Source organism: Mesoplodon bidens, assembly GCF_964165515.1.
Source record: "Mesoplodon bidens genome assembly, chromosome: 10".
In the NCBI taxonomy this organism is placed as follows: domain Eukaryota; kingdom Metazoa; phylum Chordata; class Mammalia; order Artiodactyla; family Ziphiidae; genus Mesoplodon; species Mesoplodon bidens.
Window position 1 is genome coordinate 2,069,096 of NC_138172.1, and position 17,078 is coordinate 2,086,173.

The following is a 17,078-nucleotide window of genomic DNA, read 5'->3' on the forward strand; positions in this document are numbered from 1 at the left end:
CCATTCTCTAGTAGGTCTGTGTCTTTATTCCCGTCCTGCCCCTGGGTTCTTCATAAACATTTTTTTTTAGATTCCATATATATGTGTTAGCATACGGTATTTGTTTTTCTCTTTCCGACTCGCTTCACTCTGTATGACAGACTCCAGGTCCATCCACCTCATTACAAATAACTCAATTTCGTTTCTTTTTATGGCTGAGTAATATTCCATTGTATATGTGTGCCACATCCTCTTCATTCATTCATCTGTCGATGGACACCTAGGTTGCTTCCATGTCCTGGCTATTGTAAATAGTGCTGTGGTGAACATTGTGGTACGTGACTCTTTTTGTGTTTTTGTTTTTTTTTATGTCTGTGTGGACAGTGATGATAATCCAACAGTATTATTATCATCAACAACAGATATTTTAAAATTTTTGCATTTTATTTTATTTAATTAATTAATTTATTTATTTTGCAGTACGTGGGCCTCTTACTGTTGTGGCCTCTCCCGTTGTGGAGCACAGGCTCTGGACGCACAGGCTTAGCGGCCATGGCTCATGGGCCCAGCCGCTCCGCGGCATGTGGGATCCTCCCGGATCGGGACACGAACCCGTGTCCCCTGCATCGGCAGGTGGACTCTCAACCACTGCGCCACCAGGGAAGCCCTATTTTATTTTTTTATTAAGCAGGTTCTTATTAGTCATCAGCTTTATACACATCAGTGTATACATGTCAATCCCAATCGTCCAGTTCATCACACCACCCCCCACCCCCCGCCGCTTTCCTCCATTGGTGTCCATACGTTTGTTCTCTACATCTGTGTCTCAATTTCTGCCCTGCAAACCGGTTCATCTGTACCATTTTTCTAGGTTCCACATATACGCGTTAATATACGATATTTGTTTTTCTCTTTCTGACTTACTTCACTCTGTATGACAATCTCTAGATCCATCCACGTCTCAAAAAATGACCCAATTTCGTTCCTTTTTATGGTTGAGTAATATTCCATTGTATGTATGTCCCACATCTTCTTTATCCATTCGTCTGTCTGTGGGCATTTAGGTTGCTTCCATGACCTGGCTATTGTACATAGTGCTGCAGTGAACATTGGGGTGCATGTGTCTTTTTTATTTTTTTGGGGGGATTTTTTTTATCAAACAGAAAGTCACAAAAATTATAATCATCATCAGTTCACTCAGTCCCATATAATTAATTTTTTTATCTTGATCTTTTGTTAGCACTTTGATGAATTCATCAGTTTTCCATTAGAGTTCTGAAAATGCTTATTCGTTCAGTTCAGCAGTATAGTCAGTTACCAGAAACCTGTACTTGTCAGAGTCTTTTCCATGAATTCCTTGAAGATGAAACCTCTTTATAGGAACATTTTTGCAAAAGCATCAGAGTACACCCAGAACTGTCTGTAAATGACAAAAGACTTAAAAATGACCACGGTTAAAGATTTGATGAAAGTTCATAATAATGCAATTGACAAGGAAATTTAGTTATTTCTGAGATATACACTTTAAAGTAATAACTAGAATTATGACTTATAACATTATACCAGAACATATAAGATTTTTAGAAATTTCATGTTATGTCTGAAACATTTATATTAACATATTTCCATACAAATAACCCAAAGAAAGTTTAGTATTAGTTGCTTTTTTTGTTTGTTTGTTTTTTTATACTGCAGGTTCTTATTAGTCATTAATTTTATACACATCAGTGTATACATGTCAATCCCAATCGCCCAATTCAGCACACCACCATCCCCACCCCACCGCGGTTTCCCGCCCTTAGTGTCCATACGTTTGTTCTCTACATCTGTGTCTCAACTTCTGCCCTGCAAACCGGTTCATCTGTACCATTTTTCTAGGTTCCACATATGTGCGTTAACATACGATATTTGTTTTTCGCTTTCAGACTTAGTTCATTCTGTATGACAGTCTTTAGATCCATCCACATCTCAACAAATGACTCAATTTCGTTCCTTTTTATGGCTGAGTAATATTCCATTGTATATATGTACCACATCTTCTTTATCCATTCATCTGTCAATGGGCATTTAGGTTGCTTCCATGACCTGGCTGTTGTAAACAGTGCTGCAGTGAACACTGGGGTGCATGGGTCTTTTTCAATTATGGTTTTCTATGGGTATCTGCCCAGTAGTGGGATTGCTGGATCATATGGTAATTCTATTTTTAGTTTTTTAAGAAACCTCCATACTGGTCTCCATAGTGGCTGTATCAATTTACATTCCCACCAACAGTGCAAGAGGGTTCCCTTTTCTCCACACCCTCTCCAGCATTTGTTGTTTGTACATTTTCTGATGATGCCCATTCTAACTGGTGTGAGTTGATACCTCATTGTAGTTTTGATTTGCATTTCTCTAATAATTAGTGATGTTGAGCAGCTTTTCATGTGCTTCTCGGCCATCTGTATGTCTCCTTTGGAGAAATGTCTGTTTAGGTCTTCTGCCCATTTCTGGATTGGGTTGTTTGTTTCTTTAATATTGAGCTGAATGAGCTGTTTATATATTTTGGAGATTAATCCTTTGTCCATTGATTTGTTTGCAAATATTTTTTCCCATTCTGAGGGTTGTCTTTTCGTTTTGTTTGTAGTTTCCTTTGCTGTGCAAAAGCTTTGAAGTTTCATTAGGTCCCATTTGTTTATTTTTGTTTTTATTTCCATTACTCTAGGAGGTGGATCAAAAAAGATCTTGCTGCGATTTATGTCAAAGAGTGTTCTTCCTATGTTTTCCTCTAAGAGTTTTATAATGTCTGGTCTTACATTTAGGTCTCGAATCCATTGTCAGTTTATTTTTGTGTTTGGTGTTAGGGAGTGTTCTAATTTCATTCTTTTACATGTAGCTGTCCAGTTTTCCCAGCACCACTTATTGAAGAGACTGTCTTTTCTCCATTGCATATCCTTGCCTCCTTTGTCATAGATTAGTTGACTATAGGTGGCGTGGGTTTTTCTCTGGGCTTTCTATCTTGTTCCATTGATCTATGTTTCTGTTTTTGTGCCAGTACCATATTGTCTTGATTACTGTTGCTTTGTAATATAGTCTGAAGTCAGGGAGTCTGATTCCTGCAGCTCCGTTTTTTTCCCTCAAGACTGCTTTGGCTCTTCGGGGTCTTTTGTGTCTCCATACAAATTTTAAGATGATTTGTTCTAGTTCCATAAAAATGCCATTGGTAATTTGATAGGGATTGCATTGAATCTGTAGATTGCTTTGGGTAGTATAGTCATTTTCACAATAGTGATTCTTCCAATCCAAGAACATGGTATATCTCTCCATCTGTTGGTATCATCTTTAATTTCTTTCATCAGTGTCTTATACTTTTCTGCATACAGGTCTTTTGTCTCCCTAGGTAGGTTTATTCCTAGGTATTTTATTCTTTTAGTTGAAATGGTAAATGGGACTGTTTCCATAATTTCTATTTCAGATTTTTCATCATTAGTGTATAGGAATGCAAGAGATTTCTGTGCATTAATTTTGTATCCTACAACTTTACCAAATTCATTGATTAGCTCTAGTAGTCTTCTGGTGGCATTTTTAGGATTCTCTATGTATAGTATCATGTCATCTGCAAACAGTGACAGTTTTTCTTTTCCAATTTGTATTCCTTTTATTTCTTTTTCTTCTCTGATTGCCGTGGCTAGGACTTCCAAAACTATGTTGAATAATAGTGGTGAGAGTGGACATCCTTGTCTTTTTCCTGATCTTAGAGGAAATGCTTTCAGTTTTTCACCATTGAGAATGATGTTTGCTGTGGGTTTGTCATATACGGCCTTTATTATGTTGATGTAGGTTCCTTCTATGCCCACTTTCTGGAGAGTTTTTTTTATCATAAATGGGTGTTGAATTTTGTCAAAAGTTTTTCTGCATCTATTGAGATGATCATTTGGTTTTTATTCTTCAATTTGTTAATATGGTGTATCACATTGATTGATTTGCATATATTAAAGAATCCTTGCATCCCTGGGATAAATCCCACTTGATCATGGTGTATGATCCTTTTAATGTGTTGTTGGAAGATTTTTTTTTAAGATGTTGGGGGTAGGAGTTTATTAATTAATTAATTAATTTTTGCTGTGTTGGGTCTTCGTTTCTGTGCGAGGGCTTTTTCTAGTTGTGGCAAGCGGGGGCCACTCTGGGGGCCACTCTTCATCGCGGAGCACGGGCCTCTCACTATCACGGCCTCTCTTGTTGTGGAGCACAGGCTGCAGATGAGCAGGCTCAGTAGTTGTGGCTCAGGGGCCTAGTTGCTCCACAGCATGTGGGACCCTCCCAAACCAAGGCTTGAACCCGTGTCCCCTGCATTAGCAGGCAGAATCTCAACCACTGTGCCACCAGGGAAGCCCATGTTGGAAGATTTTTAATCACAGTTTCAGTTTCATTACTTGTGATTGGTCTGTTCATATTTCCTATTTCTTCCTGGTTCAGTCTTGGAAGGTTATCCCTTTCTAAGAATTTGTCCATTTCTTCCAGGTTGTCCATTTTATTGGCATAGAGTTGCTTGTAGTAGTCTCTTAGGATGCTTTGTATTTCTGCGGTGTCTGTTGTAACTTCTTTTTCATTTCTAATTGTAATGATTTGAGTCCTCTCCCTCTTGATGAGTCTGGCTAATGGTTTATCAATTTTGTTTATCTTCTCAAAGAACCAGCTTTTAGTTTTATTGATCTTTGCAATTGTTTTCTTTGTGTCTATTTCATTTATTTCTGCTCTGATCTTTATGATTTCTTTCCTTCTGCTAATTTTGGGTTTTGTTTGTTCTTCTTTCTCTAGGTTCTTTAGGTATAAGGTTAGATTGTTTATTTGAGATTTTTCTTGTTTCTTGAGGTAGAGTTGTATAGATATAAACTTCCCTCTTGGAACTGCTTTTGCTGCATCCCATAGGTTTTGGATCGTCGTGTTTTCATTGTCACTTGTCTCTAGGTATTTTTTTATTTCATCTTTGATTTCCTCAGTGATCTCTTGGTTACTTAGTAACGTATTGTTTAGCCTCCACGTGTTTGTGTTTTTTACGTACTTTTCCCTGTAACTCATTTCTAATCTCATAGCGTTGTGGTCAGGAAAGATGCTTGATATGATTTCAGTTTTCTTAAATTTCCTGAGGCTGGATTTGTGACCCAAGATGTGATCTATCCTGGAGAATGTTCCATGCGCACTTGAGAAGAAAGTGTAACCTGCTGTTTCTGGATGGAACGTCCTATAAATATCAATTAATTCTGTCTGGTCTATTGTGACATTTAAAGCTTGTTTCCTTATTTATTTTCATTTTGGATGGTCTGTCCAGTGGTGTAAGTGAGATGTTAAAGTCCCCCACTATTATTGTGTAAGTGTCGATTTCCTCTTTTATAGCTGTTAGCAGTTGCCTTATGTATTGAGGTGCTCCTATGTTGAGTGCATATATGTTTATAACTGTTATATCTTCTTCTTGGATTGATTCCTTGATCATTATGTAGTATCCTTCCTTTTCTCTTGTAACATTCTTTATTTTAAAGTCTATTTTATCTGATATGAGTATACTTTCTTTTGATGTCCATTTGCATGGAATATCTTTTTCCATCCCCTCACTTTCAGTCTGTATGTGTCCCTAGGTCTGAAGTGAGTCTCTTGTAGACAGCATATATATGGCTCTTGTTTTTGTATCCAGTCAGCAAGCCTGTTTCTTTTGGTTGGAGCATTTAATCCATTCAGGTTTAAGGTAATTATCGATATGTATGTTCCTATGACCATTTTCTTAATTGTTTTGGGTTTGTTTTTGTAGGTACTTTTCTTCTCTTGTGTTTCCTACTTAGAGAAGTTCCTTTAGCATTTGTTGTAGAGCTGGTTTGGTGGTGCTGACTTCTCTGAGTTTTTGCTTGTCTGTAAAGCTTTTGATTTCTCCCTCGAATCTGAATGAGATCCTTGCCGGGTAGAGTAATCTTGGTTGTCGGTTCTTCCCTTTCATCACTTTAAGTATATCATGCCACTCCCTTCTGGCTTGTAGAGTTTCTGCTGAGAAATCAGTTGTTAACCTTGTGGGAGTTCCCTTGTATGTTATTTGTTGTTTTTCCCTTTCTTCTTTCAGTAATTTTTCTTTGTCTTTAATTTTTGCCAGTTTGATTACTCTGTGTCTCAGCATGTTTCTCCTTGGGTTTATCCTGTATGGGACCCTCTGTGCTTCCTGTACTTGGGTGACTATTTCCTTTCCCATGTTAGGGAAGTTTTTGACTATAATCTCTTCAAATATTTTCTCTGGTCCTTTCTCTCTCTCTCCTCCTTCTGGGACCCTTATAATGCGAATGTTGTTGCGTTTAATGTTGTCCCAGAGGTTTCCTAGGCTGTCTCCATTTCTTTTCATTCTTTTTTGTTTATTCTGTTTTGCAGCAGTGAATTCCACCATTCTGTCTTCCAGGTCACTTCTCCGTTCTTCTGCCTCAGTTATTCTGCTATTGAGTCCTTCAAGTGTAGTTTTCATTTCAGTTATTGTATGTTCATCTCTGTTTGTTCTTTAATGCTTCTAGGTCTTTGTTAAACATTTCTCGCATCTTCTCGATCTTTGCCTCCATTCTTTTTCTGATGTCCTGGATCATCTTCAGTATCATGATTCTGAATTCTTTTTCTGAAAGGTTGCCTATCTCCACACTTCATTTAGTTGTTTTTTGGGGGTTTTATCTTGTTCCTTCATGTGGTACATAGCCCTCTGCCTTTTCATCTTGTCTGTCTTTCTGTGAATGTGGTTTTTGTTTCACAGTCTGCAGGATTGTAGTTCTTCTTGCTTCTGCTGTCAGCCCTGTGGTGGATCAGGCTATCTAAGAGGCTTGTGCAAGTTTCCTGATCGGAGGGACTGGTACATGACTCTTTTTGAATTATGGTTTTCTCAGGGTAGTGAATTGACATTTTTACATTTCGAAGTTCTCCCATCCATGATCATGGTGTATCTTTTCACCTAGTTCAGCTCCTCCTTTATGACTTTTTTTTTTTTGTGGTACGCGGGCCTCTCACTGTTGTGGCTTCTCCTGTTGAGGAGCACAGGCTCCGGACGCGCAGGCTCAGTGGCCATGGCTCACAGGCCCAGCCGCTCCGCGGCATGTGGGATCTTCCCGGGCTGGGGCACGAACCCATGTCCCCTGCATCGGCAGGCGGACTCTCAACCACTGAGCCACCAGGGAAGCCCTCCTTTATGACTTTTAGTAGGGTTGATTTTTTTGTTCCTGTAGTTTTTGTGGATAATTCCTGTAAAAGAATTCCTGAATATTTTAGAGTTTCAGTTGCTTTTTATAAAATATATTATTTTTCCATCAATAATGATAATGCAAGTTTGTCTGCAGACTGGCAGCCTCAGCATGACTGCAAGCTTGTTAGAAATGGGCATCTCAGGGCCACCCCAGGCTTGCTGAAACACAATGTGCATTTTATTCAGTGATTCATATGCATGTTGAAATTTGAGAAGCACTGGGTCAGAGGAATTTTTAAAAATCTGCTTACATGCAGTCCAATAAATAGATTCTTAGATCTGGTCCCTGATTTTTCTCACTTTCATTTATTTTTCTCTTTGTGAATTTTCTAGATGTGGTACTTCAAGACCAGGTATTTCTTTGGGAGGGGCAACCACGACAGAGATGGAGAAGTTAATTGAGAGGCCGTCATTTAACAGCTTAACAAACTTGTTGGAAAAGCAAAAATTTCAAAGTAAGTTAGGATGGGACTTTGGAAATTTATAGTATAACTAGACCTGGAAAAGAATTATGAAATATTTCAAATTCAGGATACTTCAATAAGATTCAAATATTATTCCAAAGTGAAAACTACTACATGCAATTTTGACTTACCCGGTCCATCTCACCTCATCCATCTGTCCGTCCATCCGTCCATCCATCCCATCCCATCCCATCCCATCCTTTCCCACTGCACCAGTATTTCTGTGCTCCTGGTCCATGGTGTTGTGTGTATGGGAAACATGAAAATCTCTAATATTGACCGGAGACTTCCAGATAAATAAATACACTTCTATGTGATAGATGCTGTGTAGGGTGGGTATGTGGGATGTGCCAGGGTGGAGAGGCTCTCTTTGGAAGATGAGAAGCCATTTGCTTCTTACGGTGGAATGAGGGAAATGGCACTCCTGAAAGCATGTGATCTGAGTGTCCGACTCCCAGCAAGGACCCTCAGGTCCCTGAATTTACCTCCTTGTTCTTGGCCTGGATCTCCTCAGCAGTGTTTCAGCAAGCGGTTGTGTTTCCAGTATGAGGTGGAAAATTCTAGAGCCGGGGCACTTGCTTCCTGTTTCCCATTCGTTGAGCTGTAACTGCTGCAAATCATTTCCTTAACCTTCAGTCAATCTGCTTTTCCCGGTTCTAGTCCAACCCTGAAGCTTCTGGAGTCAGGCTCCTCACTGGCCGTGGGAGATGTAGGAGAGTTATGTCAGTCCTGTTTTTCAGGTCCTAAAAGACTAGGAACACCTTGCAACTCCTTCCGAGTTTTCTCTTTCCAGGTTAAACAGCCTCAGTGCTTTTTAATGTCCTTTAAGCATTTTAATGAGGTTTTCAAGCCATGCTTTTTTTTTGAAGTAGAGAAAAGTACACAGAAAAATGTACAATGTACCCACAATTTAGGTATTAATATTTTGCCATATTTCCTTTATTTCTTTCTTGTTCCTTTTTTCTTTTCTTTCTTTCTTTCTTTTCTGTTTTTTTTAAAGAAATAAGAGGCTACAGATACAATTTACACGCTCTTGGCTTCCCATGCTTTTGAGAAGTGTACAGCCACCCTCGCCTAGAAATCGGTGTAACCCCCCCGCCCCCCTCTTTCTCACACGTTCACACAACATTGTAGTGATTTTTGGTTTCGTGAGTTACAGAAATGTCTTCACGCATGCGTATTTAGCAGCAGCTTCCTATTTCTCTCGACTTTATTTCTGAGATTTATTGGGGTCAGTACATCTCAGTCCAGCCCCTTCTACCTCCTGTAAAGTGCCCTGTCGGGTAGTGCCCCCTTCATCCCTACAGACCCCGCTGAGGGATGTTTGAATAGTCACCAGTTTCCTGCTGTTCCCAGTGCCGTGACAGCAGCCGTCCTTGCGCAGGGCTCTAGCGCACGCGTCGGAGGGTGTAGGGTGCGTGCCCGGCGGGGTCACGGGCGTAGGAAATGCGCTGTGACCGCTCAGGGTATGCTGCCGGTTTAGGGTCCCGGTTGTACTTCTTTGCCCTCCTGACAGCAGCCCCGAGATTTCCCGCTTCTCCACATCACCCTTGCATAGTCAGGGGCCCAGTTCCTGATTATTGGGATTGAGAGTATCTAGAATGCTTATCTGGTCAGCACTTAGGTCATTTGCCTATTCCCATTTCTTCACTTATGTCGTTCTGTTGTGTTTAAATTTGTTTTCTTGTTGATCCCCAAGCCTTTTTTTTAAAGGTCTTTTGAATAACTCTGCATAGTTTCACACACTGTAAACATCACAGGCTGGGGTCTGTATCTTACCCTTTCCATTCACGTAGGGTGTCTTGTTGTGTATCCCGGGTATTCACCGCTTCCCGTCCAGTTTGTACTTTGGGTAACACTTAAGAGACCCTTCCTCAAACAGATGGCAGTCTAGTCTCCCAAGTATTCTTCTAATGATTTTGAAGTTTCTGTTTTCCACCTTCAGTCTGCAACTCATTTTGCATACGGCATGAGGTGCCCTATAATTGCATTTGCCGCCAGATGGATAGTCAGTATCATTGATCGACTGGTCCATCTTTTCCCACTGATTTGAAATGCCACCTCTGGCCTCTTTTAAGTCTCCCTATGTGTGTGGCTCTATTTCTGGGCTTGCCCGCAATGGTCTGTTCCATTGGTCTCTCTGTCACAGAACCTATAGCTCATGGTTTTAGTTACCCACACTTATGTGTCTTATCATCTCCTTTTTCTTCTTGATCTAAGCTGGGTGCTGAGCTGAGCATCTTATGTGCCTTTACCCACTGACTCTTCTCGATTCCCTTAGGAGGCAGGTGCTGCCCCCTTTCGACAGACGGGGTTGTCGAGGCTCAGAATGGTTAAGGCGCTTTCCCTGCAAGAGGGGGAGAGCTGATTCTAGAACTTTGGTGGTTCAGCTTCAAAGCCCAACCCTCAGCGCTGCACTGAGGTTATAAGCCGACGGGGAGGAGAACTTGGGTATTGTGTGGCGCTGGTGTCGTCACAGCTGGCTCTGGGTAGTGGCGAGTGGGGGATCAGGACCCCATAATTTCCTGCTGTGTGTACCCAACGAGTGCTGTCCGCGTTGGGATGCGTCTCCCAGTTGCTGGGATAGAGCAGGAGCACAGACTCTGCCTCCAGGGAGCCCCCAGAGCCTTCCGCATCCCTGCTTCGAGAAGCAGCCACATACATCCTCTGGGACAGGAGCTCCGCTGAACGTTTATTCCCTTCCTCTGATTTCACAGTTAAACGGAAAGAATCAGGCGCGAGGAGGAAAAACCAGAGGAGGAGGGAGACATCTCACGTGGAGACAGACTCCAGGCTCACAGGCCACGGGAAGCAGGGCACGTTCGCCATGCAGCTGGCGGTGATGCCGCTCCTCGCAGGTAGCCACACCCGTTCCCAGCAGCGTCTGGTCTCCTTGACCCGTGTGGCTAGAATGCCGGTAAACAGGACACTTGCGGTGACCGAGCCCCTGCCCTACGCTCTCAGCCACCCCCGCCAGGTGGGCATGTCTCCACTATACAGAGCGGGAAATGGAGGCGCAGCGAGTAAGCGAAGCCTGGGTTTGAACCTAGGTCTGATTCCAAAGTCCGAGCAAACGTGAGAATAAGAAACGTCATGGTTTTGTTTGTTACATAAGATGCTACTTGGTATAAACACGTTCCTGCAGATTTTTACAAAGACGTCTAGTAAAGGAAATGAGGAAAGGCGACCAGTATTTATGTCCTGTCATTTACTTCTCACGACCAGCTCTGATCTTCCCAGTGAACTGGTACTGGTGGTATAGGGTGTGGTTATCATTGTCATGATTTTTTCAGGGAGGAATCAAAACTCAGAGAAGTCAAGCAGCGAAACCTGAGGGCACACAGCTCAGTGGCAGAACAGGGGTTTACTTCATTTGCTTTGCAAGATCTATCACAGTTTATAAACTCAGTTTGATAAATAATAAGTAGGTATTTATTATGTCCATATGTTTAGATAATGGAAGGCTCAGAATATATTTTGGGTAAAATTATATGACTTTGTTTTAAAAAGGGAATATGGGGGGAACCCTCTTCTTTTTCTTTTTAGAGAAAATAACTTCAAACTTATTTCACTGTGGGGTTTTTGGCCATCAGGGTGAACGAGCGCCCCCTTCTGGCCTATCTGGAGAAACTTAGGCAGACGCAGAGGGTCAGTGAAACCCCATAGGGTCAGAGTCCAGTGCCGGGGGTGCCGGGAAAATCCTTATTTCCACAAGCGCTTGGGTTGATGTCTATATGTTTTGAGGAACTACTATTAACTTTTTTGTCCACACGTTTAGATGGATTTTTGAAAATTAGTTTCACCCAAAGTGAGTTTTCAGAGACTCTTACCCACTGCTGAGCCGTGTCCAGGAGGACCGGGCCTTTCACGCAGCGGCCACATGGCCCCGCCTGGGGCAGTGACTTTGGTTCATGCTTCTTTGGTCTTGAACCCAGAAGCAACCAGTGCTGCTCCAGGTGGGTGGGCCCCAGGGGACCTGCCTGACCTGCTCCTTACTTTGCTGTGAGGGGAGGGAGATGCTGAATGGTCCTGGTCTGCCCGGTGTGACCATTTCCAGCAGGTGAAGCCAAGAGGTGCCTGGGCTTCCCCTCCGTTTAACTTGTGCTGCCATGGCCCTGTACAGTGACAGTTATTGCAAGAGTGACAAAACAGACTTTGAATCCTGGCTCAGCCCTTTACCAGCAGGTCGCCTGCTTTCTCTGAGTCTCAGTTTCCTCATCTGTAAAATGGGGACAATAACTCCCACCCCAGGGGGCTGTAGGAAGGATCACGAGAGATAATGTGTGTAAACGGCTTAGCGGGGAGCCCTGCACACAGCAGAACTCAGGCAGGTTACTGGTGAGGAGGTGGCAGCTGCTTCACCCGGACATCTGGGTGGGCTGCGTGTAGGGCCCTGGGCCTCCGGCAAGGGGGGCAGAAAGACCCCTGCTCCCTGGCACTGAGGCCACGGCTCGTGGTCATGAGTGCAAGTGGTTGTGGCTCAGCAGGCCCATTGTAGGTTTCTTTTTGCCATAAAATAGAATAGCATAAGATTATTCCAAAACTAGAATGATTATTTTTAGTCACCTTCAATTTAATTTTTTTTAAATAAATTATTTTATTGTATTTATTTTTGGCTGCGTTGGGCCTCCGTTGCTGCGTGCGGGCTTTCTCTAGTGGTGAGCAGGGGCTACTCTTCGTTGCGGTGTGCGGGCCTCTCATTGCAGTGGCTTCTCTTGTTGCACAGCATGGGATCTAGGCGTGTGGGCTTCAGTAGTTGCAGCACGTGGGTTCAGTAGTTGTGGCTCGTGGGCTCTAGAGCGCAGGCTCAGTAGTTGTGATGCACGGGCTTCGTTGCTCTGTGGCATGTGGGATCTTCCTGGACCAGGGCTCGAACCCATGTCTCCTGCATTGGCAGGCGGATTCTCAACCACTGCACCGCCAGGGAAGTCCCATCTTCAATTTAAGATTAGGCCGCAGACTTTGCATACCTTAGTGGTAAATATTGTTGGCCAGTAAGTGCCTAGAAAGTTTCTGTGTTTGGAGTGAACTCTTATGTTTACTGCATAGAGGAGGGGCCACACTTTTAGCCACGCAGGACTGGTTTCGACACTGGTTCTGCTGCTTATTGGCCAAGAGTCCTTGGACAATCACTTGACATCCCTGGACCTATCATGTTCAAGTCTGGCAGCTGTAGGTGCAGAAACCTTGCCCTTGCCTTGTTCCTTACGTGGGACAGTGGTTCTCACCTTGGGCACTTATGCCCCTGGGGACACTTGGCACTCTGTGAGGCATCTTTGGGTGTCACAAGTGGGAGTGGGACGCTGCTGAATGTCCCATGATGCACAGAATGGTCCTCATGACGAATAATTATCAGTCCTCAAGTGTCAGTAGTGCTGAGGTTGAGATCCCTGCCCTGGATCATGGCTGACATCACCTGAGATTTCTGAAGGTTGATATGAGTAGATGTTTGCACTAGAGAGTCCTTCTAAACTGGGCCATCTTCTATGAAAAGGCTTGCAAAGTTCTAGAACACAAATCAGAATTGGCTATGGTCTTAATGAGTTGGTTTATTGAAGAGAGTCACAGGGAGAAGTGGGGGGTCCCCAGGAGATGCCCACGGCCCAGGCAGACAGTGCACACCTCAGGCCCAGGACTTGTCCTGGAAGCAATTGCTCTTCCTGAGTGTGAGTGGTGGGGCTCTCACATGCCCTAAAAATCTATTGACCAGCATCATGAAAGAAATAGAATTGGTCTTTTTGAGCACAGACCCTGTGCTCGGAGGGGCAGTGTTCCTGACACCTTCCTGTGCATAATCCCTTTTCATCCACTTAACCCTGAGAAAGGTGGTATCTCTGTCCATTTTGCACACGATGAAATCAAGCCTCAAAGAGCCTCTAACTTGTTGTAGGTCACATGAAGCCTAACAGCCGGATTTAGGGTTTGAAAAATCTGCTTGCAAATCTGGAGCTTTGCTTTTTTTTTTTTTTCCCCTTCACCAGTGTCTCTCCACCTGGTGAAATGTCTGGGCCCCTTTTGCGAGAAAAGTATTCTCACAGCTGCCCGTGTGCCCTGCAGTGGTCAAATCACCCACCCTTTTCTGCAGTTGCACTTGTTGCACAACTGTCACAGGAGGAGGTGTGCCAGGCTGGATTTGGCTCGAACGTACTACTTGTGTTCTACGTCAGTACCTACCCTTCCCTCCCTGGATTACAGCAGTGAAAGTGACACCGCTGGGCACCAAACACAGACACTGGTGTTAGTTGTTCCTGAATGTGTTCTAGTCTAAGACAGCTGCTTGGAGAAGTGCTCCAGAGCTTTCTGCAGTGACGGACTTGTTCCGTGTCTGCTCATAGCCACACATGACTGCTGAGCGTGTGACGTGGGACTCATGTAATGAAGGAAGTGCCTTTTAATTAATTAATTTATTGGCCATGCTGCACGGCATGTGGGATCTTAGTTCCCCAACCAGGGATTGAACCTGTGCCCCCTGCAGTGGAGGCATGGAGTCTTAACCACTGGACCAACAGGCTAGTCTGAAGGAAGTGCATTTTAAATTATATTTAATTTTAATTAATTTAAACATAAATATCCACATATGGCCAGTAACTATGGGACTCACAGCACAAGTCTGGTGGTTCTAGAATTACCTGGAGAGGTTTAAAAAATCCCAGTGTGGAGGCTACAGCCCAGACCAAGCCCATGAGACTGGGAGTGGGACCCAAGCGTCATTGTTCCTGATTGTAGCCTATAGATGATTCAGGAAATGCTTATATCACAAGGTGATCATCAACATTAAATCACAAAATGAAATTCTCTTAGAGAACCTATGGGACCCCAGGTGAAAAAGTGGTGCAGACATGCTGCCTGTAGATGTTTCCCAATTATTATTTTTTAAAGCTTTCCTCTTTTTGGTGTAATTTTTTTTTTTTTTTTGCAGTACGCGGGCCTCTCACTGTTGTGGCCTCTCCCATTGCGGAGCACAGGCTCTGGATGCGCAGGCTCAGCGGCCATGGCTCACGGGCCCAGCCGCTCTGTGGCATGTGGGATCTTCCTGGACCGGGGCACGAACCTGCGTCCCCTGCTTCGGCAGGCAGACTCTCAACCACTGCGCCACCCTTTTCAGTGTAATTTTATCTTTGACCCTCAGGTTGCCTGATTCCTCCTGTGCTGGTCTCGGGGCTGTTCTGAATAACATTCTAACGCTGTGTGTATCTCCCCGCAGGATGGCAAACTGTCGTGAGTCGTGGCAGTGGAAGGTCGGCCAACGTCTTAGATTGTTTTTTGACACTGGAAACAGAAGTTCCCCTCATGACTGAAGAGCAAAAGCGGGACTTAAACCCCCTGACCATAGAGGTCAAGTGTGTTTCCTGCCTTCCATCATGGTCTGTGTCCTTCAGTGAACTAGAGGTAAGAGTGAGCCAGACCAGCTGGTTTGAGAGCTGCTTTTCCCAGCCATCTGCCCATCGCCTTTCACCCCTCACCCGCAATGTTCCTACATGAGAAGTATGATCATCAACCCCATTTCCTCATTTAGCATCTCACAGCCAGACAGCAAAGAGATTAGGTTCCTGGGATCAGGAGTTACCAAGTGTGAGGTCTCCTCTGCTACACCACAGGGTTCTTCAGGTGCAGGTAGTGACCCTCCACTCAGGAGGAGCTCTATGCTTCCTTGTTACAGCAGCGGTGCTCGCCTAGTGCTCACTTATTTTGAACCAGCCAGTTTAGTGCTGGAGTTTACCTTGGGAGTCCCCTGTTCCTCTCCTGGTGGGTCCCTGTCCCTGGATACTGTGTCTTGCTCTTGCTTTGTTTCCTCTTTGATTTTGCTGGAGCACATCCTCCTGTAGCTTTCTGAGAAGAGGTTAATGGGAGATACTTGTTTTATGATCTGTTACGCCTGAAAATATCCTTATTCTACCCTTATACTTGATTGATAGTTAGGGTATAGAATTGTAGGTTAAAAAGTCATTTTCCTTCAGTTTAAAATTTTTTTTTATTGGAGTATAGTTGATTTACAATGTTGTGTTAGTTTCAGGTACACAGTAGAGTGAATCAGTTATACATATACACATATCCACCCTTTTTACATTCTTTTCCTATATAGATAATTACAGAGTATTGAGTAGAATTCCTTGTGCTATACAGTAGCTCCTTGTTAGTTATCTCTTTTATATATAGTGGTGTGATCTCCCAATCCCAATCTCCCAATTTATCCCTCCCCCCCTCCTCTGGTAACCATAAGTTTGTTTTCTACATCTGTCACTCTATTTCTGTTTTGTAAATAAGTTCATTTGTACCATTTTTTAGATTCCACATATAAGCAATATCGTATGATATTTGTCCTTCTCTGTCTGACTTACTTCACTTAGGATAATTTCTAGGTCCATCCATGTTGCTGCAAATGGCATTATTTTATTCTGTTTAATGGCTGAGTAATATTCCATTGTGTATATGTACCACAACGTCTTTATCTACTCCTGGATAAATTATCCATCCATCGATGGACAATTAGGTTTCTTCCATGTCCTAGCTGTTGTAACCAGAGCTGCAATGAACACTGGGGTACATGTATCTTTTTTTTATGTATATAAATTTATTTATTTATTTATTTATTTATTTTTGGCTGCATTGGGTCTTTGTTGCTGCATGCAGGCTTTTCTCTAGTTGCGGCAAGCGGGAGCTATTCTTCATTGCGGTGCATAGGCTTCTCATTGTGGTGGCATCTCTTGTGGAGCATGGGCTCTAGGTGCATGGGCTTCAGTAGCTGTGTCATGCGGGCTCAGTAGTTCTGGCTCGCGGGCTCTACAGTGCAAGCTCAGTAGCTGTGGCACACGGGCTTAGTTGCTCCATGGCATGTGAGATCTTCCTGGACCAGGGCTTGAACCCATGTCCCCTGCATTGGCAGGTGGATTCTTAACCACTGTGCCACCAGGAAAGCCCCATGTATCTTTCTGAATTACAGTTTTCTCCAGATATATGCCCAGTAGTGGGATTGCTGGGTCATATGGTAGCTTTATTTTTAGTTTTTTAAGGAACCTCCACACTCTTCTCCATAGTGGCTGCACCAATTTATATTCTCCCCACCAGTGTAGGAGGGTTCCCTTTTCTCCACACCCTCTCCAGCATTTATTGTTTGCAGATTTTTTTGATGATGGCCATTCTGACTGGTGTGAGGTGATACCTCATTGTATTTTGATTTGCATTTCTCTGATAATTAGAGATGTCGAACATCTTTTCACGTGCTTTTGGACCATCTGTATGTATTCTTTAGAGAATTGTCTGTTTGGATCTTCTGTCCAATTCTGTCCAATTGGGTTCTTTGTTTTTTTGATATTGAGCTGCATGAGCTGTTTGTATATTTTGGAGATTAATCCTTTGTTTGTCTTTTCGTTTGCAAATATTTTCTCCCATTCTGTGGGTTGTCT

The 17,078-nt window shown here is 43.2% G+C and overlaps 1 protein-coding gene across 1 annotated transcript in view; it reads left to right on the plus strand.

Moving 5' to 3' along the window:
• The window catches only part of CFAP92 (cilia and flagella associated protein 92 (putative)), a 172,239-nt gene that overhangs the window by 12,200 nt on the left and 142,961 nt on the right, over window positions 1-17,078 (plus strand). The window contains 3 exon segments of the mRNA XM_081246471.1: window positions 7,544-7,665; window positions 10,392-10,532; window positions 14,879-15,063. Of these exon segments, the coding sequence (XP_081102597.1) occupies window positions 7,544-7,665; window positions 10,392-10,532; window positions 14,879-15,063 (448 nt within the window).